This window comes from Oncorhynchus masou, chromosome 17, assembly GCF_036934945.1.
Source record: "Oncorhynchus masou masou isolate Uvic2021 chromosome 17, UVic_Omas_1.1, whole genome shotgun sequence".
Taxonomy (NCBI): domain Eukaryota; kingdom Metazoa; phylum Chordata; class Actinopteri; order Salmoniformes; family Salmonidae; genus Oncorhynchus; species Oncorhynchus masou.
Genome location: NC_088228.1, coordinates 30021635 through 30048281, shown reverse-complemented (window position 1 = coordinate 30048281; position 26647 = coordinate 30021635). Strand labels below are relative to the sequence as shown.

The window sequence follows — 26647 nt, the reverse complement described above, 5'->3', positions numbered from 1 at the left end:
AGTAAGCATCGGCCTGATAGAAACAGCTTTCCACTGTCAGAGGACATTGCCTATTATTTTTTCTAAAACAGACTGTATCTATGGGGGGGGGGGGGTGAAATCATCAAAAGACTTGAAATGCTAAGGGTAATGGTTGTACTGTAAAGCAATTCGTAGACTGGTGCCATAGTGTCTGAAGGATAAATAGCACCAGAAATAATGCACCAAAATAATATATGTATTACAATAAATAATAGTATTTAGCCTACAAAGGAGAACGTATTCTTTTTACTCCTCACTTCAGTTTGAGAGAAATCTGACAGAACTCTCCTTTTGTACATTTATACCAGATGAATTGTGTAAGTATGTGGAGTTGTTCCCAAATCGTTGGCTACTACTAGAGATTTTGCAATTTCATGACAAATTGGAAAACATATTTCACATCTGCAGCTATTAACAGTCACCAAACAACAATTCAAGACCCTGTGTGGCATTTACCTGGCGTCTAATATATATCTGACAAAATTGCCCTTCTAAGGCAAATGATAAAGTCATTACTTACTGTCTGTAATAAGCAAACATTAGAACTTGTATTTTCTAAAATGCATGACTAATTTGAGCCAATGTGCTGTACATGCTCTAACCAAACATTGTGCACTTTAACTCATCCCCACAAAACACAGCTGAAAACTATTTATATTTTTAAGTTGCAATACAGCACAAAGGTAATTAAGAAACAAGACAACAGTAAACATGTCGTCCCCGACAAATGATGCATCGCCCCCCTTGGGCGAATCAGTGTAATTTTGTAAATGCCGCATCTCTATGGCAAGACACATCATTCACCAAAGTTTCATCAAAATCGGGGCAGTAGTGTCTGAGATATTGCGTGGGTTATTTAGAATCATATCCCTGAGCATGTGTGCCAAATTTCAGCACTCTGAGTCAAACAGATCAAGAGATATAAACATGTGCCAATTATAGCACCATTGTGTGGTTGATATGAATGTTCTTGCATATGTTGAGTCTTGACACTGTTTGCAACATGTGTACCAAATTGTATTAGAATACGAATATCCTTTACTGATTTATATTAATTTATGTGCCAGACCACGCCTACCTGAATGTTTATTGGTCAATGTCTATTGGTCAGTGCAGTCATGTTTTAGGTGCTAGTCTGGAAAATATTGTGTTGCGAAACCTTTGTCCATAAATGCCACATATCAAGTTTGGTGCAGATCAGTCATTCGGTGCCCGAAGTGTAGCCTTTTAAATGTTTTTCACAAAATTCAAAATGACAGAAAATGAATCATGGCAAACCTTATGCGTCCTTGAGGGAAATGTGTTCCTTGTGAGGAGAGGGACCTGTGTACCAGATTTCATGACTTTTGGTCAAACGGGGTGAGGGGCATGACCTTTCAAAGTTTTCATTTTCAATCTCTTGTTTGTAAATTCCGGAACTCTATGGCAAGACTCAACATTCACCCAAGTATCGTCAAAATCGGGCCAGTTCTAAGATAAATACAAAATATTTAACTTGGTAAGTCAGTTAAGAACAAATTCTTATTAACAATGATGGCCTACACAGGCCAAACCCGGACGGAGCTAGGCCAATTGTGCGCCGCCCTATGGGACTCCTAATCACAGCTGGTTTACAGCCTGGATTCAAACCAGGGTGTCTGTAGTGAGGCCTATAGCACTGAGATGCGTGCCTTAGACCGCTGTGCCACTTGGGAGCCCATATAGTGTGTGACTAACATACAAACAAACATACAGACCGAGACAGATCCACAGTACCCTCCCCAACTTCATCACGAGGGACAACAGTAAACATTTTGTCCCCCACGAATGATGCAGCGACCCCGCTTGGGCCAATTGAGATATTGTGTGTGACTAACAAATTTCAGTTATCGTGTGTGACCACAGATGATACTCCAGTGGCCGCTCTAACAATGAAAATGAATGTCTTAAAAATGGAAAGCAGTCAGGAGGAGGCAAGATCAGGTGGGACCGCTCTAGCCAATGAGAGGGTTGATACGTGCGGGAACAATAGGCTCAACTCCGATAAAAAGTTGTTGTTTTTTCAAAGTTGCCTGGATGTCACTTGTCGTACTTATAGCAGTACACGCGTAACGACCTAAGCACTACGAAACTTCTATTTGATTAAATAAGCAAATAAGCCATTCAATTTCTTGTTAACCAAATTCAAGAATCTCTCATTGACCTCCATACAAAAACTCCTCATTGGGTGAGGAAAAAATAAAAACACCACCTGCTGAACAAGATAACGTTTGGGCCCAGTTATCCCTCTCGCTTCACCTCTTCTTCTCTGGTGTGACAAACACATTTCAGTTAATTACTACAGCTCCCGCCTTGGGCCAATCAGTGTCATTTTGTAAATGCCGGATCTCGACGTCAAGACACATCATTCATCCAAGTTTCGTCAAAACTGGGCCAGTGCTGTCTGAGATATCATGTGAGATTAAAGTACAAACCAACGTACATACGGACAGACAGAGACCGATCCACAGTCCCCTCTCCAATCGCAACAATAATAGCACCAGACTTCCATGCAGTTTATGGCAGAGATATGCTAGCTAATCTTTAAGTCAATACCTTGTTTGTTGTTACCTTTTGTACCTTGCATGCTAAACATGCTAAACAAATTGTTAAACAGAAAGAGAGAGATTGCAGACCAGCTAGGGCTGGGCAATATGGCCAAAATATTTGATTTAACTTTTTTTGATAGTATGGTAATTGAAGTTATTTTATGTTTTTGAATATTACAAATTCTTCATTTGCATTACTAGTGCATGACCCTAGTATGGTAACACATGAATTCTAACTGATTTCAATGTCTTTCTCCATTCTGATTGTTTTATACTGTTGAATTAAACTTCAACCCCAAAACATTTTCTACATTTTCATCCATTTCTGCATTTCCTGCACTCATTTGAGATCATTTACACACTGCGACGTAGGGCTGCACGATATGGGCAAAAAAATCTAGGCCTTATTTTTAACCAAATGTTACAATTGCAATTGACTAGCAATTTAGATAAAACCACGTGGGCGAACTGTTGGAATCATGGAAATAGAATGATTATTCGAATTCTATAGTTAGAATATAATAGTGGGCACCTTGAATACAGTGTTTGACATGACAACAAATGAAAATGCCAGGGAGGAGTTATTTTGACATGGTAGAAACCAAAGTCTTGGTGGGTGTTTCCTAGGGGAACCTATAATATTTGGGTATATTAAATGTTTTTTCTTTGCTATTAGAAGATACTGTTGCACAAACAACATGATTTAGGCCTACACCATCACTGGTATCAGGCTGTATAGCTAGCTATGTTTGCTCTGACGGATTACATTTATTAGCTAGCTAGCTAGCCAGCTAACTAGCGATTGGCATTAGCGGTAGCACAAACTAGCGATTAGCATTAGAGCTAACACGATTTAGCCTCAACTTGTTAAGAAAAGACACACTAGCTGTTTGCAGATGTCAGAAACAAACGAATAGTGTAATTATAGAACATTTGTGGATTTATATTACGAAGCAAAGTGGAAACAGCATCGTTGTTATCAACATTGTTGCATGACCATGCAGACTGAACGCAAGTGTCTCGTGGTCGAGCAACAACAAATGTGCTCATTGAGTGACAGAGGCAGGGCTCGGTCTCTGTGGAGAGAGAGCGGAGAGAGATGATGGATGTTACACACGGTGTATCACATTTGACAAACCAACTGTATATATACTATCGGTATATAGTAAAATACGGTATACCGCCCAGCACTTAGACCAGCCATGGTACTGACATTTTAGATGACTCAGAATCAACAACAATAGTATAATTTCTTCCAGAGTATTCTGAGTCAGAGACCACTACATCAGTTAAGCATATTAAATGAGTGTTGTGTGTTTTGTGTTATGAGAGTTGGTGAGGATTGACTTGATTACTCATCGCTCTGCACTGCCTGGGCCAGAGGACTACAGCAACTATATTTTATTTTTGCACAACAGTGACTCTGCAGAAAACAGAGAGATAACACTCAGAGGTACACTGACTGAATGATTGACTGAAGCATCTACAGTAAAATCTGTTTGCGCTACTGTGTATTCATCACACAAACCCTTATAGCATACCTCCACAGTGAAATCCAGTCAACATCTGGGACAAGTCATACAGATGGATGGACGACCAAACAGTCCCTCTCCAGAGTTTACAGAAATATGAGGTTTGACATAGTCTTCCTCTTTCCCCCGCTCAGTTCTGGGACTACAGTAAATTGGGATGAAGATGTGCATGGCCACAACCTCACCATGACATCCAGCCTTTCTATACCCTCTTCATCTTTCCTTCAGAGGCAGTGCAGCAGCCATAGCTAAAGGGCAACATCAGGATCAGTGCTTCTCATTTGTCTTTTCACAGTGGAATTGGCTTTCATTTGGCACAATTTAGCAGACATGAAAACATCAGTAGTTTGCAAATCAGCATGAATAAATATTTGACATTATCAAATAATCTTGTAGCCTAGCAGTTAAGAGCATTGGGCCAGTAACTGAATGGTTGCCGCTTCAAATCCCCCGAGCCAGTAAAGTGGAAAAATTTGAGGAAGGAAGTTAACCCCCAACAATTGCTCCCCAGGCACAGATGATATCCATTAAGGCAGCCACCTGCACCACTTTGAGTCAGAGGGGTTTGGTTAAATGCATTCATTTGTGCAACTGACGAGGTATCCTCTTCCCCACATCAATTATTAGCTTTCTAGCTCTATAGACTTTTTTTCTCAAACTCTCAACGGTTACATTGTTGAATCAAAACACCAAGGTGAAATCGAAAACAAACGTATGAATTGAATGTTAAAGAGATGTGGGACCAACTGGTGGACAACTCTCTAAAACAAGTGTGAAGTGCAAAGCGAGCTAAATCCTATAGGACCGTACACACACACACACACACACACAGAGAGAGAGAGAGAGAGGAGCATATTATACTGGTATGATGATACTTAATGAAATGTTATACAGCCAACAAATGGTGTTTCAGTGAAACTAACCAGTGAGTAAGAGATTATTATTTCCGTAGTAATAAATACGCAACATAAATAATAGTCTCTGGACTATAAAATTAAGTGCTACCAAATGTAATGTAAGCTTTGTGTGTTATGTTGCAATGAGTTTAATGTTTGATTTTAAAGGTGAAGAAGATAAACAGAAACTTCCCAGTTAATCAACAGGTAAGCAGCTACTACTACTACTACTACTACTAGGCCTACTACTAGTAGTAGTAAGGCAGTATGGTCCGGTACATCATCCCAGTAAAATAAATAGTGGGGGTACCTGACCAGTAAAACATGAGCCTATCACAAGTAATACAACATGCCCAAAAAAACTATAGGCTATGAGAACAGTCTGTGACTAGGGTGGCTGGAGTCTTTGACAATTTTTGGGCCTTCCTCGGACACCGCCTGGTATAGAGGTCCTGGATGGCAGGAAGCTTGGCCCCAGTGATGTACCGGGCTGTACGCACTACCCTCTGTAGTGCCTTGTGGTCAGAGGAGGAGCAGTTGCCATACCAGACAGTGATGCAACCAGTCAGGATGCTCTCGTTGGTGCAGCTGTAGAATCTGAGGACCCATGCCAAATCTTTTCAGTCTCCTGAGGTGGAATAGGCTTTGTCGTGATCTCTTTACGACTGTCTTAGTGTGTTTGGAACATGATAGTTTGTTGGTGATGTGGACTCCAAGGAACTTGAAGCTCTGGGGGCATGCTCGGTCCTCCTATTCCTGTAGCCCACAATCATCCCCTTTGTCCTGATCACGTTGAGGGAGAGGTTGTTATCCTGGCATCACACGGCCCTATAGGCTGTCTCATCGTTGTCGGTGATCAGGCCTACTACTATTGTGTCGTCGACAAACTTAATGATGGTGTTGGAATCGTGTCTGGGCATGCAGTCGTGGGTGAACAGAGAGTACAGGACAGGACTGAGCACGCACCCCTTAGGGGCCCCTGTGTTGAGGATCAGCGTGGCGGATATGTAGTTACCTACCCTTACCACCTGGGGGCGGTCCGTCTGGAAGTCTAGGATCCAGTTGCAGAGGGAGGTGTTTAGTCCCAGGGTCCTTAACTTAGTGATGAGCTTTGTGGGCACTATGGTGTTGAAACAGCAAGCAATGCAGATGTAGAAGCACAGTGGCTAGGAAGAAACCTAGAGATGGACCAGGCTCTGAAGGGTGGCCAGTCCTCTTCTGGCTGTGCTGGGTGGAAATTATAACAGTACATGGACAAGATGTTCAAACGTTCAAAGATGACCAGCAGGGTCAAATAATAATAATCACAGTGGTTGTAGAGGGTGCAACAGGTCAGCACCTCAGGAGTAAATGTCAGTTGGCTTTTCATAGCTGATCAATACAGCTCATTGAGCATTGAGTGCAGTCTTTGTGCCAGCATCGGTTTGTGGTGGCAAAGTCAGTCCCACTTTAAACTTTAGGTCACCGTTTACTTTGTGTGCTAAACGTGAATTGTTTGTTTTACAATGGGAAGTAATAGTTGTACATTTCGATTGGGTAATACTTAATAGTTCTGTTTTTCTATTCTTATGATTGGGAACTACTGGCTTATTATGTCAGAGTTGATGAACTGCTTCTCCTTTAACATCATGCTGTGTGTGACTGCTGTCTTTCCATCGGTCCTATGCAGTGGTGTAGTGGTACCTGGAGAAGTGGGTATACTCTAATTTTGCCCAAAAGTTCCCAAACAGCCCGCCAGGCGAAGGAAAGGCTCCCTATGTGAAAAATCTGTTTTCCTAGAAATGTTTCAGATTTTCACTCTCAAATCACCCTTTTTTTATAGAATACAATGTGATGGTCTTAAATTCACACCAATGCTTAAACCACATCAATCTGATTGGCTCCCCAGTGGGTGGGCCTCTGTCCACCCAGGCCCATCCATGTCTATGCCCCTGATGCAAACAGCATATGATGACAATTGCGCATCACAATAGCCGACTAACCAACACTTCGGACTAAACTTTTTCAATACCTGGTTTGCATACCCATTGTTGCCTTAGTTAGCATTTACTGTTGAAATGTCTTTCCTACCCTACCAGCTACCGATGTCATTCTTCTGTGAGCTACTCCATGCCAAAACCAGTTGAGAACTGCACACTCTTGCTGCCCGCTGAAACTAGGCTATGTGTGCATGTGCATATATTTCACGTGCTTTGCGATTGTGTAGGCTACTTTGTGCATGATTTCTCTATTAATTGATAAGTCGTATACCTCCACTACACTACTTTGATATGCATCAGTAGGGATTAAGAAGTGAGTATAAGAAAGGCCACTGAAAAAATGTTGGGTATATGGCTTACCTGCGTATACCCTACACTACACAACTAGCCCTTTGTGTTTTACAAAAGGTGCACTCTCCTATATGAATGCGCTGGTATTACGGTTGCTGTCCTTTCAGAATCACAAACACTCAAGGCCTATAGGTTCGCCACTGTGCAAACTGTGCAAACGTGTTTAATAGTTATAAAGGCTGTTAAGATATTCATGTTTCAAGAAAGGAGTGTATATATTTGGCCTTGCGAAGCGGTTTTATGGGCTGGCTGAATGGAAACAGATAATTATGACTTTTGTACTCCGTTGGTCTCGGGAAGAAATTACGAGTCCTCACTCTCCGAGACCGAGTCCAGACGAAATACAAATGTGGGCTAGTGATAAAGAAATCTCCATTTAATCAATATTAAAATCAGGCTGTAACACAACAAAATGTGGAGAAAAAAAAACGTTTCCGTGATATCCAATTGGTAGTTACAGTCTTGTCCCATCGCTGCAACTCCCCTATGGAATCGGGAGAGGCAAAGGTCAAGAGCCATGCATCCTCCAAAACACAACCCTGCCAAACCACATAACCTGGAAGCCAGCCGCACCAATGTGTCAGAGGAAACACCATCCAGCTGAAGTACACGATGGGACAAGGAAATCCCAGCAGGCCAAACCCTCGCCTAACCATTGTGCACCGCCTCATGGGTGTCCCGGTCACAGCCAGCAATTGAACCCAGGTATGTTGTGATGCTTCAAGCACTGCGATGCAGTGCCTTAGACCACTGTGCCACTCGGGGGACCTCGGGTGTGAATACTTTCTGAAGGTACTTTTTGATTGGTTGATTATGCTACACAAAGATAAATAATTTAAATTCGTTAATAGTTTGATTTATTGCACCTGTTACTGAGATGGTTGTTCCAGTTTATATGATTTATGTAGTCTCTTTAATGAATTAATTTTCTCTACCCTGGCAGTCATTCTGAATGCAGGTTGCAGTTGACTAAAAGTGACAAATGTTAGATATCCTTACTTTGGGATTCCAATAGGAATTACACATCACTTTGCAAGCAAGCATAATGTGACTAGCAGGCCTGATGTGGCCAGTAAACGAGGAGTTTCAGACCACGGTGTTAGGGTATAACTAGGCTCTCAAAGAAATGCTTCATGATATATGTTATGTATTGTCAAAAATAGTTTAATTTGAAAGATAACAACATAAGATAAAAGTGTTACAGCACATTAGAACCATTCATGGAGGGTTCTAGGTATAGAACACTTCTTTGAGGATTACAATGTGACACTGTAGACAGGAGAGTCATGCCTGGTTGACACCTGGTCACAGTACCCTATCGGCCAATTTCCCTCAAGCCTGATGTTCTTGACAAAGAGATCTTTGATTTATAGTATGAGCTGTATGGGGAGAGGGGGTATCGTCAGAACATAAACATGTCAATGACATGTCACCACCTTTTCATTCCATAGGAACAAGGATCTGACACTATACTGTACATCAACCAAATTGCTACCTTTGACCATTGACCTAGACTGCTCCGTAATCCTTTCTGAAGAATTTGTAAGAATTACAGCATATTGATGATAAGGCCATGATACAGACCTAACAGGTATAGCCTATCCTATGGTTTGATTGAGCTCAGCAAGCAGCTTACATTGAATACAAATTAAGAGTGTGTCAATCAAATCTAGCTAGGTTTTAACCTCCATCTTAAAGCCAATGGATGGTAGCACAATGGACGTCGGGTAGCCTAGCAGCTAGAGTTTTGGGCCAGTAACCAAAAGGTCACTAGTTCAAATCCCTGAGCTGACAAGGTGAAAGATCTGTAGATGGGGCCCATAAGCAAGGCACTTAACCCTAATTGCTCCAGGATCACTGTTGATAATGGCTATCCCTGGCTGTTACCCCACTTTCTAATTCACACATGCGGTATGTTTTCATTTGGACGTGTACATGTGTGAAATAGCACAAATATAATCACCCACCAAATGATTATAAGGTATACACCAACTGACCCATCAACTTATTGAGTTGATTTGTCTTTACTTTAACAAATTAACAAACATTACTGTAAAAAAAGTGGAAATGTTAAATATATATTCATAATAGATAATAAATATTCAGGAGGGGCTTTCAAGTAAATCTATATACCTTCCTAAAAAGTATTAAAACCAGAATAGAGACTATAGTTTGGTTGCCATTGGGCTGGTGATATATTACGCCAGGCTGGTATTGCATGTATTCCACATGATTAGCTCCAGAAGACGAACAATCCATAGGCTGTACAAATAAGTAAATCATTGGAATACGATTAATACCAGCAACTGCCTTACCGTGGCAGCAGAATTCCATCATCTACAAGTCTATATCATACTAAACTGACCATGTCGATAATATGGGCAGTGTATAGCCTTGCACTTCAACCTTGTTTAACGTCATTGTGGATAGAAAGAGGACTGACACGGCACTAGCTGAAGGAACTGCGTGTGCCTATACATTTGGACACGTCAAACGGCAAAAGAGGCTACTGCATGTTGCAACATAAATCCCTCTCATGTTTTATACTTAATGGGTTCTCTATCATAATCTGAATGAACGGTTCCCTTTCGTAGGCTACATTACGCATATGTGAGAGCCAATGATCATAGATTCTTAGGCTACCTATTAGATATTAGATAGATCATGAAGAGCATAGCCTACTGGCTTCTGAATTAGGCTTTACGAAAGTGATAGTCTACAAATGGCGTTTAAATAAAAGTGAACGTTTTTAAAGGTACAATTAATACATTATATTGTCTCATATACTAGTGGGCTATATCCCACTACAGTGAATTACCATTGTAAATGCAAATTACATTGTATTATACAAATTAAATCGAGAAGTTGACTTGGAATATTTATATATAGCTTACCTGATTTTCTGGTAACAGGTGGTGATGATATTGGATCCAGTCGGCCCCTTACATCAATCCCTGCAGACTGTCAAGGCTGCAGATTCTAAAGAATATATGTGAATCAAAAAAATATATGTGAAATCGGAGCCTACCTATCCTTGTGCCACCGTCGCCCACGATATCCACACACTGAGGCAGTGTGCGAAACCGCTAAGCATCCCACACTTAGCCTAGGCTACACGAAAAACGTGTATTTTTTCTCTCCATATTTCTCCAGCAGAAACGAGATAGTGCATCCTTTCGACAGTCGTCGCCAGCAAGGCATGGGATAGATACAGTTTCACATTTTCCCTTACCATGCGCCCTGGTGCCAAAATGACTGGCTAAAAATCGCATGCGATTTGTTTTAACTCACGTCAATCGACTCAGTTGTTAATTTTACTCACGGACCACTCACATTTCTCCCAATGGGGAAATTACTGTGAATGTACGTTCACCGTTGATTAAGAAAATCAATTATGCACATAGCCTAAGATAAGTAGAAGCAAAATGTCCAGTCCAAGGAGCGGTTTGAAAGACAATTATCGGCGAGCACTGCGGTATGGGTTGGCTGGTTGGGGAATGCGTCCTGAAGAAAATTACCGCAAAAGGAGATTCAAAGGAGCCAGTTCAATGTGTATCTCACATCAGATCAGGGAACCCAGTTTCAGCTCCTCAATACATTAACAGACAGCTGGGTTCAGTGCCGTAAGATCCTCTACCCTGCAGCCCTTATTGTGTGAGCAGCTGTGCAGGTTTTCCAGTTGCAGGTGTATTACAATCAGAGCTATGAATAGCCATAAACAGAGAGAGTAGGTCTACATATGTATATGATTGCAATAGTGTCTTTTTTCTACACAACACACTGTCCCAAAGTCTAACACTTTACATGAAGTTGCTCTTATACCTGTGTAATAACTCTGTCATGACATTGTAATAACATTAAGTTGCTACATAGGACTTTAATAATTGCATTCCCCTTTGCAAGTGCATTGAATTACCATCTTAACTACCAATTTTATACACAGTTGATTGAAGTGGGACCAATTTGAGCATCATAGACCTGAGAGATAAAATGGCCCTTATAAAGGAGTTAAATAAAGGTTAAATAACCAAATTACATTTAAAAAAAAATGTGAATTTGAATGCTATTATCATTTGCACCACACAAGGCTTATTCGTCATGAATTCATCTCACAGGCATTTTATCCTCTTTTCACCAATTAGTTATTGTCTTTTCAGGTGATTGTTGATCTTATTTATAGAACATTTCATCAAATGAACACTTTGCTGCCCTGGACATGACCCGATTAGATTAAAGACGATGCACACCCATCTGCTTTAGCATCAAATCCCTATACAGTACTACAGTGGCTTGCAAAAGTATTCACCCCCGTGGCATTTTTCCTATTCTGCTGCCTTACAACGTGGAATTTACACCAAAGGGGGATGAATCGTTTTGCAAGGCACTGTACCTTGTGAGTAACCCCTATATATTGGGTATCCATGTTGATTTAGATGCGGAAAGCTGTAGTATTGACTTGTGTTTTCACAATAAAGGTGTGTTTTAAGCGCGGTATAGCTCATCCAAAATTTCAGTTAGTGCACACAGACTATCTTTGTGAAACATTGATGCTTTCTCACCGTGGAAAACTTACGCACATCTACTTTGTGTTTTTTGTTGTTGTTTATTTCGAAAAACCAATATAACAGAAAGTACAACACAACACAACACTAACATTCAAACATGCAAAAATACAAACATTAACAAACATATGAGCTGCACTTCCATTCCACAGTGTGTTGTCAGATAAATTATCTAACGTCCTGGAACATTAGGTCTCACCCATCAAAAATGGAGCCATCCAACTAATTATACACAGATAACCCCTCCTACCCTTATAATTTAGCCAGGAAAGAAGGAAATTATTTATTGTCTCCAATTAGGTTTTGAAGATAAGATAATAACACAATAACACAATAATATTCAAAAATGTGCCAATCTTAATTGCTATGAGAACTATTCAAATTCATCATTTGTTTCATTAATTTTGCCATATAATGCCATTGCGAAGAGTTAACTGGACACAAGGGGGCGTAAAGTGATACATTTCCTTCTCCTTTGCAGGCTCCGCTTAGCAGGCTCAGCAGACAGAGGTAAATGTAATTATGCTGTTCAGACTGACCTTGAAAGCCAACTAGTTGCATTGACATTTGAAGGAAGAATACTTTATTGGATTATTGACAAGGAAATGTATGATTTACTACCTGCATTCACGCTGACATCAGAGGAAGCTTCGTTGAGGACAATCCCATTCAGTGACAATGTGAACAGTAATGGAGTTGGTTTCTACTATCCCCTTTTTATGCATACATTACATGTCACTGGATTGGGGAAAGGGTATACATCAATAATCAAACATGTGTGTATGCTGTGTAGCACATAGGAAGCAATATCATTTAATACCATGCAGATGTGTTTTTACAATTATATCCCTCATTAAATTAGTCTTCCATGCCATTGAACAGGCTATCGACTTTCATGCCTTCTGAGCTATGCAGCACACAACGCTCATTACCAACAACCTGCACATTCCGCTGATTGCACTGGTATATGCATCCTTATTTCACAGCTGTCTCCAGCTACAAACCCAAACACCATCGCCACCGCCACCACTCGTCCACAAATCTCCCCACTCCACACACAAATACACCTGTCCTCCAAGAGGGTGGGTCTTGACTCCGCCCATTACACATTTACGTGGTTTTAATTGGTTTGAAGACGCCTGACATGTAAATGAGTCTTGGGAGACTCCTCCCATGCACCTGATAGGGAGTATTTACAGCTCTTTACTGCTGCCTGCTGTACTGTTACAACAGCGCTCTCTGCACAACAATGACACTTCACTGGCGTATGCAATAAGGATTTCCGTCTCTGCAGTGATTTGTCGCGCCCTGAGGGGACCGTTACCAAAAAAGTTTTATACCAAAGTTTCAGTCACATTTATTTTTCCAAGATGCCACGATCGTTTCTTGTCAAGAAACATATAAACTCCTCTAAGAAGCCAAATTATAGCGAGCTGGAAAGCCCTACAGGTAAAGCAAATAAGTTTTCTAAATCTCTCGCTCAACAGATGCGTGGATTACACTGACATGCAACGAAATTGTTACAAGTTTACAATTTGACAGCGGCCAGGCTATTATCCGAAGACATAGTTGAAATGTATCCGGATGCATACTTTCATTGCATCTCCATGTCAAAGTTATTGCTACTTTGTAACTTTCTAATCTGTGCTCTTCAATGAGGGGGGATGTTATTCAGCTCTTAAAAAAAAAAAAAAATACATGGACATATAAAGGCATATTATTACTATACAGTGAAGTTATTTTTAATCACCTAAATGTATGATTTTGTTTCTATTTTCAGTATTTATTTCACCGTATCTCTACAAAGGCCTCCCATTGCCTGTCATTCCTCAACCGGAGATCCTTAGCTCGGTCGCATACAACCCTATCACAGTATGGACTACAAGCAGTTTTCCGTTATCTCCGCTTCCAAGTGACCTCTCTCCCATTTCTGGATACCCCTCGTCGCTCTCTGACACCTCATCCAAAGACCACAGCGGCTCCGAGAGCCCCAGGAGCGATGAAGACGACCGGATGCTTACCAAACTTACAGATCCTCATGGAATGGAGGCAGAGCAATTCCAATGTAGTTTGTGTAACAAATCCTATTCCACGTATTCTGGACTGCTAAAGCATAAGCAACTGCACTGCGACGCACAGACGAGGAAATCTTTCAGTTGTAAATATTGCGAAAAGGAGTACGTCAGTCTTGGAGCCCTAAAAATGCACATTAGAACTCACACTTTGCCTTGTGTCTGTAAAATATGTGGCAAAGCTTTCTCAAGACCGTGGTTGCTTCAGGGACACATCAGAACGCACACTGGTGAGTAGCTATAAAGGTTTGGAGTGTCATTACTGTACAGTAGTCTACTTGGAAATTGCTGCATGGTGGGCTATTTTATTTTAGGATAACTATGTGCAACAGTTTATGGAATATATCATTTATGATAACTGGTTTAAACTGTTTTTTTTTAAATTAAATGTATGTATCATATACATATTGCAAAGTGCATTGCAAAGCCTGTGTAAAACAATTATATGTTATGTGGTAACTTATGTTAAAGGTGTGGTTTTCAGACTATAAAGTTCCATGACGTACAACATGTTATGTTCGGGTTTCTACTTTTCACAAAGTAAAATACTTGGACTTTTATGTCAAGCCATATCTCATGCTTGACATCATGTCAGGGAAGAACGATTTTGACTCTAGTGTTTCCTAACCTTTACAGTGCAACATAAGAATAACCGTTGATTATGGAGCAAATAGCCCTACATTATTAGGCCTATGTCAGTTTGTATCTTTTATCCACCTGTGAGTACTGACACATTTCTTCCCCTTTCCCCTCTTACAGGAGAAAAGCCCTTCTCCTGCCCCCATTGCAGTAGAGCTTTTGCGGACAGGTCCAACCTCAGGGCTCACCTACAAACCCATTCGGATGTGAAAAAATACCAATGCAAGAACTGTTCCAAAACCTTCTCCAGAATGTCTCTTCTGCACAAGCATGAGGAATCTGGTTGTTGTGTAGTACATTGAGACTGTTGGCCTGGGAGACAGTGCCACCACCAGAGACCTCTGGTACTTTCCAGTCCTCAAGAACTGTTCAGGGGATATTGCATACTGAGGCATTGTAACCAAATATGCAATACACTCTTTTACTGACTGACCAACAATCCATTTCATTTCAGTGTAAAAACAAATCCTCTGTCTGTCATGTGCTTTTCATTTTAAGCAGTATCTTTCTGCCATCGCAACCAGTGTTGAGCTTTATGTTTGTTATACCATGTACCTTACAGTCATTGCTTTTCATGTACTTTTGAGAAGTGGAGAGATTTGAAATAATGTGCCTTCTCAAACATTTTGATGTTCTGACCAATCCCTCTCATAGGATATATTTCCAGGTATGTCATAATATTGTTATTTTTTCTAAGAAACCACGTAGGTATTCCACATGGTGTATGGTAACAAACGATAGAGACGGACTGTGCACAGTCAATGGAATATTTAAAGCCATCATAACTTAAGGAACAAGTGGAGAGACAATTTTTAGGGTGACAGTATTACAACTCAATCACACAGTAACTGTTTTGCCAGCAGATAACAATACTTTTACCAAGTGCCTCACTTTGAGTTGGCAATTAACTATTTTTTTGTAAACAATTGTTTTCATTTATATTTTTATATATTTGAATGTAAGTGGGACTGAGATGATTGTATTTCTGACCGTGTGAATTGTGATACTGAATAAATGATTTTAATATTTTTGAGATGCTTTTAAAATAAAGATTCATAAAATGTTTGTAAAATGCTTGACTTTATTTTTCTGTGCAAGGACTGTGGATATCAGGGTAATGGCATGATGACGTACGCTTGCTGGGTAATTCAACTTTATGAGATTAGTAATCAAATAAATATACTAAGATCCATCACATCATGTATCATGTGCAGACTTTAGATTTATCATTATACAAGCAGCAATGTTTTTACTACTTTCTCTTGAAACTACTTGCCTGACATTACTATGATAACAACCTGTCTGTGGAGTTGTAGTCCGTCAACTTCATAAAGTAACTTTCAAACTGCTTCAAAGTGAAACATACAACACAGCAGAAGTCAGATTCCTGCTCCAGTCCACATGCTTTCATTCCATGGTAGAGGTGTAGAAAGAACGAAGGATGACTCGACCCAGACTCAAGGCTGAACCTGCTCCTTGTGAACCTGTCCAGACATCAAACAAACTTGAAATTTAACACATGCTGGCTATATTGATCAGCACTCACTTGCTACACCCTTTGAGGGAGCACGGCCCTTTATTTGCCTGCCTGCAGACAATCTTACATTTTAAATGGAAGAGCTTATTTCTTGTGGACATCTATCTATTGTGATCCTAATCGACCAATCCCTCAGAGGCCTGTCTGTCTCTCTAGCCCTGTTTATACCTGGTTCTAACATGCGTCCTTCATCCATATCTTGTCCACATTCTGATTGTGCCCACATTTTTAGGCAGGTGTAGATGATTAAATTACTAATTGTGAACTGATTTTGATCAGATCTTAGAAGTGCAAGAGAAGGAAAAGATCAGGATGAAGGATGCATGTTAATGGCAGGTATAAACAGGGCTTCTGTACGTGTGGTGAATGCTCCCAGGCAGTAAACTGCTTAAATCCGTCTTCCTTCTAATGCATAAGTTGAGGTCTGATACTGAATGGTTAATTCACAGTAATCACTGCAGAGGCACTGGAATAAGTTATAGTTCTACCCTCTAATATGTTTCCACCCAATCCCCGGATTTGCATTGCTTTGACAACCTGCAAGGATTCTGGGATGTGTGCCATCAAGAATTAAAACGGACTTCCTCAGGCTACATCTTGTTGTCTTTTCTAGTATGTTGTACAATAGGCTTAAATGCTGTTTTTTAAATCACTCCAAAAAGTGCAATGCCTTAAAGGATACAGTAGAAGGCAAACTATTTCTAACAAACAGACGCCAGTGTGGTATAATCTAGACTAGAGAGAATGTTCCGTAATACCCAAAAGCTGCTGACCTGAGTGATCAGACTTGACAAACAGACACTTGTGTGCCTTCCTGGCTCATTCTGAAGGGCTCCTGAGCTGATCTTCCCTGTAGGTAGATTCTAGATCCGTACATATGAGTCATCGTCAAGCTATTTCAGGTGCTCTCTCCTGGATTTCTGATTGGACCTGGTGGCTCCAGGCTTTTCTGTCAGACCTCACCATGAGAGAGGCAGGTGCAGGCACATACATAAACCACATATGACTCTCTTATAGCTATGTGAACCATATAGTCATGATTTCATGTTAAAATATCACTAACATACTGTATATGAAAGGTTTGGAGGAAGGTGTGTCCCCAAGGAATTTTCATGAATCAGCTGCTTTTGGTTATAGTCGAAATGCACCCATAAGATAAGAACTTTGTTAGTTTCTTTTCAGAAATTCATGATGTTTCTTTCTACTTAACGCAATGCCAATGTTGTATTTCCATAACTTGCCATCTCCTTCTCTTGTGAAATAGCGCCTTCCATTAATTTTTATGACAATGATTATTAAAAGCCTGGCAGATTTGCTCCGATTTGAAAAGGACATGCAAGGATTTTCATCCTGGCATGAATATTTCATTTAGCAGTGATAGTGGTAGTAAGAGGAGGAGAAGGAGGGAGAAGAAGAGATGTCTCATTTGTTTGGCTTCATATGGCTACTATATTATGGGAACTGAAATCAAATATTTGTGTGACGTGGCAACTGTTAATCGTTATCCTGTTGTGTATAATTACCAAACCTGAAGATGTAAACATCAGGAGTGCTTTATGGATCTTTTCTAACAGACAATAGTGAATAAAATGGACAATCCATGCTCTCTGAATGATACGTTTGAATCCATTTGATTTGAGGTGTTTTCTAAATAACTTCTGAACTACCATTCAAGTAATTCAAAATATTGTTCGTTTGGACATCCATCTACGGTATATTATTTGTTTGTTCTGGTAGGTAGGTTATACAATAAAAAATGAATGTCATTTTCTTAAACATAACACTTATTAGACACACAAAAAAATATAGATATATCTGACACCACACAAGACCTAGAAACTGTATCCACTGTCTTTAGTATTCCCACGGACATACACATAATGTAGAGCACTGACTGCTGGGGATAGTCAAATACATGTAGATGTGAGGGGGGCACACTCTTTGAAACCTGCTGACTTAACAGTGAATGGGGAGTATGGTTCCTCTATGACTGTCAAGTGGAACAAACAAAGTTAAGGGTGTCCTCTGAGGCCTGATTGTCCCGCCAGCCACAGCGTGATCCACCAGCTCCTCTCCAAACCCTGGCTCAGGAGAATGGCCTGATTGTGTTTCCTCTGATCCCTATGACCGCCTACAGGGATGCCTCCCTGGCCTGTTTATAGACCTCACACATCTTGTTAAAGATGATCCCCCCCCCTCCCCCTACACACACGCTCTCTCTCTTTATTTCAAATTCCACTATCTTCTCCAAATGACTGGATGGATAACTTGGTTGTGCTAGATTTGAGTTCTTCCTGCTTAAAGTGGTCCACATGTCTTGGTTCTTCAGACTGTTCGACCACCAGCAATGTAGTAGGCTAGGTGTTCATGAGTTTGATTCACTGTGGACATACACGCCAAGTTAGGGCTGTGAAATAGGTGAAAACTTTTGAAATATTCTGTATTTTGGCTGTATTAGCCATTCATTTTGTTGGTGTACAAACACTCAAGAAACAAAAGAACAAACACATTTGACCTGCATGTGCACATCCCTGATTGTGAAAGGAGAGTGATGCACTTTACAACCAGGGTCAAGGAATAATTTGGGTCAACATGTCATTAGAGAAGCGCTAAGGGAACACTTGGAAGCGAAGAAAGAGCAAGGCTGTGTTGTTCAAATCAATAGTCGTCCACTCTGGTATTTCCAAGTTGCAGTTTAGTCGAACAGAGGTCAGCTGTCAAAAGATCTTGTGATCATACTTAGCTAGTTGATTGTATTTCCTCCTCGATGTGCAAGTCGTAACATCTCATGACTACAGCAAGATAAGACAACATTTCAGTAAACAACATGTCTCTTTGTGACCTTGGTGTATTTGGCAGAGCTGAAACATGCCCTAAGTTAACCAACACTTGTTCTTCAATGTTAAAGCTATAGATTATATGGGTAGTGGTGTTTCGATAAGGACCTTGTGCGATGGATTCTCATATCTATTTTAGGTTCTAAATGTTAAATGGGTCGAATTACAAATTACAACTACCGAGGCTTAATGAAGCCTTCATAAACCCTTTATGAGACCTGTATAGATGATTCAGAAATAATTCATAAGCTAATGTTGGGCTGTATAAAGGGTAATACAAGGGTCAGTGTGATGACAATAAGGTATCTGACAATACTGTTAAAATGTTTGGTTGTGACAAAAGTTCTTATCTCTTCCGTCTTGTAAACTGCAGTGTTTCTGTGCCCAGTCTGATATTTTACAGTGAGACAGACTTGCCAAACATCCGTAACCCCCCCCCCCCCAGCCAAGCCAAATTGGTCTGATCAACATGTGATCATGTGACTGTGACAACCTGAATCACATGCCGTTCAATCAATTAGAATTAATATCATCAGAATGGCACGGGGATTCTCTCAATTGCATACGCCTCGTTTCCTCTCTCCTCTCAGAGATGGAGGTGAGGAGAGAGGATGCGAGGGGTATGCAATTGATATTCTCCCAGTATCTTTTCCTGTAGGACATACCATCCCCTCTCGATGGTAAATCCTGAATTGCACAAAATACCCAAGAGCAGCTGATTCATTAGTATTCATTGTGTTTTGTTGATAAAGTTTACTTTTAGATCAAAGGCCACACAATCATTTTTATTCTGGGATCTTTCAAGGTGAACTTCATCCAACTCCAATCAATGTTTTTGGCAGGCCATTCCACATTATGCCTATACACTATTTAAATACTGACAATCAGAGCCATTAGACAGGCTAGAGTAAATGTTGCTTCACAATGATGTATTCTCCACAGGTAGGTGATACAGTATGCCTGCTAATTGTATGTATGTATGCTAGTTCAGTACCCAAAGGGGACGACACCACCAGCTGTTGTGACTTTTACCACTATAATTGCATCAGCTCATTTCCAAATGTAAAATGAAAACTAATTGTGGACAGTCTTACTCTCAATACATCTGCTATGTTGTTTATAGAGTAGTTCTGTTGTTTATAGAGAAGTTCTGTTGTTTATAGAGAAGTTCGGCCGTTTCCCAGGAAAATATGTCAGGTCATTTTGTGAAACAAATTATTCTTGAGGTGTTTACATCCATCTGCTGCTGCGGTGAAGCAATAGACATGATTTCTGAGCACGTCTCTGGGTCCACCATCATTATTTTCAAGCGGTGATTATGTCGGTAACTGCTTGAACACAAACCTGACCATACATTTTCAGGGGCACAGGGGTGGGGCTGGGGCTGGGGCACTGTGGAGTATGTGAAAGCTTCCCTAGGGAGGGAGGGGAGGGAGGCCAAGCCAGTGACCTAATTATGATGAATCAGGGCTAGGGAGAACTGCCTGACTGCCTGACTGCCTTGCTGCCTGGCCACTAACCACTTGATAAGTGGTGCTCCACTCCATTCCACAGCAACAGCATGCACAGCTTCACTACAGCAAAACATTGGCTGGGAATGTGTTTAGATTTAGATTCACAATGAGCTAATGTTACCTAGAGATATTCATTTTAAAAAGGTGAATGAATGTCATAGCCTATCAGACGTAGGCTAAACAGTTACTAAAGCTTTCCAAACACGACATAGCATATGGGCGGTAGGCAATTTATCATTGTTTAAGTATAAGAGTGGATATGGATGAAATGTAAATGCAGAGTGACACTTGCTCGTCTATAGAAATAGCAGGATCAAAACCCTGTGGAGATCCCCTGGGGATAGGTCCCAGTCCCCGGCTCCCCAGCCAAGTCCCAGGTACCACCATCAAAGAACAGCTGTTCAGAGACACACGTGTTACAGCGTAACCTCTCTTGACTTCATGTGTAAATAGTGAAACAGAATAGTGCGGGAGCTTGGGAATCGCCAGCCCTGGAGACCAGCATGAAATCATTGGACCTCCGAATTTAATCAGGTGCCAAGAGCTTTGGATTGTGATTCTTACATAACATATTTTTGAGATTTAAAAATCATGCATGTTCCTGGATGTTTTTAACATGGGGCTCATTGGTTGTTTCACATTGACCATTTATGACGTTAACTTGGCTGTCCATTTTGTTAGCTGGACATATGAGTTTCCTAGAAGAGATTATGTCTGGTCATGGACTGTAAATGTCTGGCAAATGGTCAACATCCACCTGTCCCAAGGCCGTGCACAGACCTTTATGCTCTTACAAAAAAAAGGGCGCTCCTTGAGCAATTATTACAGGAAGAGGGGAAAGCAGAACAATCTGATGACAAAAGTATTTTAGAAAACTATTTTGAACTGGAATAAATGCTGCACTTATTAACAATGACCAACATAATTCCAGTCAAAGTAGAAGATTAAAGAAATACTGTACAGATGTAGGATCTTAATTTGATCCCCCTGTTGCAGGATAACTGCAGGAAAATGCAGGAAAATGTCAAGCTTGTACTGTATTTGAGGTGTAAAAAGGCTTCTGAAGTTTGTAATTTCCACTTAGAAATTTCGGTCTTCATTTTCCCTTACGATAAATGTATCAACCTCTATTAGAATGTCCATTAATTAAAATTCACATAATAGTTCACTTTTCCTGACAGTGCAGGATTATTTTCCTACTGTAGCAAAATGGCTCAAATTAAGTTCAGAATCGCTGTGGAAATGTAGCCTGCCATTACAGCCATAAACAGCCTGGTCTCATAGGCCAGCGGACGTCTCGCACCTCAATGGTTGTGAGTTTAACTAATTAGCAACTTTTCAACAACTTACTACTTTTTAGATACTTTGCAACTGCTTAGCATGTTAGCTAACCCTTCCCTTAACCGTAATCTTAACGTTCGCCCTTTTTGTTAACCCTTCCCCCAATCCTAACCCTTTTTGCTAACCCTTCCCCTAACACCAACCCTTTAATCTAACTTCTAAACTTAACCCTAACCTTAACCCTAACTCCTAACCCTACCCCTAGCCTAGCTAATGTTAGCCAGCTAGCTAACGTTAGCCACTTAGCCACTTAGCTAGAATTCGTAATCATACTTTTAGCAAAATTCATAACATATCATTCAAATTGTAGTATGTAACATATCATACGAAATGGATGATTTCATCCACAAATAATACATACCATACAAAATGTAACATATCATACAAACTGGGTATATTTGATTTACGTACAAAACAACACAAACTGTTATGAGACCAGGTTGCACCAGCAAAATGGTAACCCATTTTCAAAATGCAAGATATGTTACAGAAAAAACTGTTTTACACCTGCATTTGGAGTTGAAAATCAGTCATGTTAGCAACCAATATCAACTAGGGATACAGTGCACTCGGTAACTATTCAGACCCATTGACTTTTTCCACATTTTGTTACGTTACAGTCTTATTCTAAAATGGATAAAAATCAGTCTACACACAATACCGCATAATGAAGAAACAAAAACAGGTTTTTAGAAATGTTTGCAAATGTTTAAAAAATATACATAAGTATTCAGACCCTTTGCTATGAGACTCAAAATTGAGCTCAGGTGCATCCTGTTTCCATTGATCATCCTTGAGATGTTTCAACAACTTCATTGGATTCCACCTGTGGTATATTCAATTGATTGGACATGATTTGGAAAGGCACACACCTGTCTATATAAGGTCCCACAGTTGACAGTGCATGTCAGAACAAATACCAAGCCATGAGGTCGAAGGAATTGTCTGTTGAGCTCCAAGACAGAATTGTGTCGAGGCACATATCTGGGGAAGGACATCAAAACATTTCAGCAGCATTGAAGGTCCGCAACAACACAGTGGCCTCCATCATTCTTAAATGGAAGTATGAAAATGTATGCACTCACTGCTTGAATTAAGTCGCTCTGGATAAGAGTGTCTGCTAAATGACTCAAATGTTCTTCCTAGAGCTGGCCACCCAGCCAAACTAAGCAATCGGGGGAGAAGGGCCTTCGTCAGGGAGGTGACCAAGAACCCGTTGGTCACTCTGACAGAGCTCCAGAGTTCCTCTGTGGAGAGGGGAGAGCCTTCCAGAAGGACAACCATCTTTGCAGCACATCACCAATCAGGCCTTTGTGGTAGAGTGGCCAGACGGAAGCCACTCCTTCGTAAAAGGCACATGACAACCTGCTTGGAGTTCTTCACATTGTCTCTGGTAAACACACTATATATTAAATCATATCAAACCACCCCCAGACACATCTAGCTTAATGGATGGGTCTTTATTCAATCAATCAATCATACTTATTTATATACCTTGTCACAAAGTGCTATACAGAAACCCAGCCTAAAACCCTAAACAGTAAGCAATGCTGTATAAGCATGGTAGCTAGGAAGAACTCCCTCGAAAGGCAGTAACCTAGGAAGAAACCTAGAGAGGAACCAGGCTCTGAGGGGTGGTCAGTCCTTTTCTGGCTGTACCTGGCAAAGATTATAACAGTACAGTTTCTTGCAAAAGTTTTCATCCCCCTTGGCGTTTTTCCTATTTTGTTGCATTACAACCTGTAATTTAAATAGATTTTTATTTGGATTGCATGTAATCAACATACACAAAATAGTCCATATTGGTGAAGTGGAATGAAAAAATAACTTGTTTAAAAAATGTAAAAACTGAAAAGTGGTATGTGCGTATATATTCACACCCTTTGCTATGAAGCCCCTAAATAAGATCTGGTGCAACCAATTACCTTCAGAAGTCACATTATTAGTTAAATAAAGTCCACCTGTGTGCAATCTAAGTGTCACATGATCTGTCACATGATCTCAGTATATATACACATGTTCTGAAAGGCCCCAGAGTCTGCAACACCACTAAGCAAGGGACACCATTTACATTTTTACATTTAAGTCATTTGGCAGACGCTCTTATCCAGAGCGACTTACAAATTGGTGAATTCACCTTATGACATCCAGTGGAACAGCCACTTTACAATAGTGCATCTAAATCATTTAAGGGGGGTGAGAAGGATTACTTTATCCTATCCTAGGTATTCCTTAAAGAGGTGGGGTTTCAGGTGTCTCCGGAAGGTGGTGATTGACTCCGCTGTCCTGGCGTCGTGAGGGAGTTTGTTCCACCATTGGGGGGCCAGAGCAGCGAACAGTTTTGACTGGGCTGAGCGGGAACTGTACTTCCTCAGTGGTAGGGAGGCGAGCAGGCCAGAGGTGGATGACACCACCAAGCAAGCGGCACCATGAAGACCAAGGAGCTCTCCAAACAGGTCAGGGAAAAAGTTGTGGAGAAGTACAGATCAGGGTTGGGTTATAAAAAATATCAGAAACTTTGGACATTCCACAGAGCACCATTAAATCCATTATTAACTTGTTATGGCTGCATCCCTTGTTATCAATTTCCACCTGAAGACATACCCTAATCTAACTGCCTGTAGCTCAGCCCCAGAGGCAAGGATATGCATATTCTTGGTATCATTTGAATGGAAACATTTTGACGTTTGTGGAAATGTTAATTGAATGTAGGAGAATATAACACAGTAGATCTGATGGAAGAAAAGAGAAAGAAAGAGCATACATTTTGTTTTTTTATTGTTGTAGCATCATCTTTCACATGTACTAGAATAGCCACACAGTCAGTTATGATGCTGGAGATAATTTTGATGGATAACACAAGAGGGCAACGGTAAGTCTGCAAAGTTTCAGACTGATAACTTAAGGAATGGGTGAGCTACATGACATTTAGCATGAAGTCACCCAGGTGTCCCACACAAGTTGCCCAAATGTACCTAAGTGGCCAAATTGGTGAAATGATCTATAACTATATACAACAGTGCAAATAACTATATACAACATATCAAAAAGCAATTCTAACACACCAAAAAATATATAAAACATTTTTTTTAAATATTAGAAAAAATATATTTACAAAAAACAGGGGTAGAGCCTTTGGGAGTCCTCTACACAATATTTTGCCGCCTGTGCCATGTCCCATAGCAGTCTCTTTCTGCTGTAAAGCAGAGGCAAACTGAACAACTGGTGCAGGTGCTGGGGGACTTCATGTGACACAGAACACAACGACGCCTCCATGCTGTGCCCTTTTGGCCCTGAGGCACAGTCATGCCTGCAGTAATGAACTTTGGCATATGAACACCACTGGAGGCAGGAGTAGAGGGGGCAGAGGTAGAGGGGGCAGAATGTGATGCAGTGGACTTTTTGCTATTGCCAGCAAGCTCCTGGATGAGCAGCTCCCTGAAGGCTAGCTGTGAGATGGGGGGCTGTACACAGCTCTTCGCCATTTCCTTCTGCAGGATGAAGGAATTCACCACAGCAATGTCAATGAAATGGTAAAACAATGTCTTGTACCATTTCTTTGTCTTATGGAGAACATTGTAGTACCCTATCAGTGCGTCTGATAGGTCTACACCTCCCATGCTCTTGTTGTAGTCCTTGATGGCTGCAGGAATGGGGACATTTTTGGTGGTCCATGCCCCAGTAGCGTCCTTCACACGCCTGATGACGTGATCACCACTGAAGGACTTGTAGATAGTGGAGCACATCACCACCTCTCTGGTGTCCATCCACTTTACAAACAGCAGGCCATCTTCACGGATCCATCGCATGATACCCCGCTCAGCCCGCTTAGGCATGTCATTTACCTTGGTCTTCGGAAAGCCCACTCTGTTGGTCTGAATGGTGCCACAAGCCCACACCTCCAGCTTCCTCAGGTCTGCAAACAGGGTAGGGCTTGTGTAAAAGTTGTCCACAAAGAGTTTGTATCCCTTCCCCAAAATCCAATAACTCTATTACAGAGTCATAGCTAAGTCCTTTACCAGTCGCACAAGTGTTCTTCCCCTCATAGACAAAAAAATTGCATGTGTATGCACACACAGAATCAGCCAAAACAAACAGCTTGTAAACCCCACTTAGTTGGTTTGTTACGCATGTATTGTTTTAGGCCAATTCTGGCCTTTGAGGCTACCATCCTCTCATCTATGGACAAGTTCTGGGCGGGCTGAAAATGGATCTTGCAGGCCTCAACCATGCTGGGGTAGAGAGGTTTGACTTTGCAGAGCCTGTCAAACCTTGCTGTGCCTCTCCTCCTGTCATCCTCCTCATCAACTTCTGGGTCACTGATGTGAAGCGCCCGTGAGATATTTAGAAACCTTGTAGAGGACATGACAGTGGGGGGGGGAAAGGCAGTTGATAGAGTGGGGATGTTTTCCAGTAATCCTTTATGGTTTTTAACTACCAGCCCCATGTAAATTACCAGTGAAAGGTAGCAGAAAAGGTTTGACAGGGAAATGGGCTTCCATGCCTCTTTATTTCCTGCTTGCTTCCTAGCCCCATACTTGTTAGTATTACACACCAGGGAATCAACAACTGCCGGGGTGAAAAACAGTTGAAAAAGTTGCATGGGGATGTAATTCGATGTCATGTCGAGCTGAGGTCCTGGTGGCCTTTTTGGTCTAAATATTGGAGCACGTGGCTCCTCATCCTCCTACAGCACAGAGTGCCATTGCCCCTCTGCCAGCAGGTTCCCCACTTCCCTTCCTCCGCTTCTTTGTTACTGTCTTCACACCTCTAGATGGCCGGGCGGGGGTAGGTGTGGA

The 26647-nt window shown here is 41.0% G+C and overlaps 2 protein-coding genes across 3 annotated transcripts in view; one reads left to right on the top strand and one right to left on the bottom strand.

The window, feature by feature from the left end:
* The window catches only part of LOC135558831 (gamma-1-syntrophin-like), a 57155-nt gene extending 46244 nt beyond the window's left edge, over positions 1-10911 (bottom strand). For both annotated transcript variants that reach the window (XM_064992994.1, XM_064992993.1), the window contains exon 1: positions 10241-10911. The gene's annotated coding sequence lies outside the window, so the exon portion shown is untranslated. The remainder of the gene's footprint in view (positions 1-10240) is intronic.
* Positions 10912-13137: 2226 nt separating this feature from the next.
* On the top strand, positions 13138-15691 carry snai2 (snail family zinc finger 2). The gene is made up of 3 exons (XM_064992991.1): positions 13138-13357; positions 13689-14210; positions 14740-15691. The coding sequence occupies exons 1-3, from the start codon at positions 13279-13281 to the stop codon at positions 14919-14921; spliced, it is 783 nt and encodes a 260-aa protein (XP_064849063.1). The 5' UTR covers positions 13138-13278; the 3' UTR covers positions 14922-15691.
* Positions 15692-26647: the final 10956 nt, after the last annotated feature.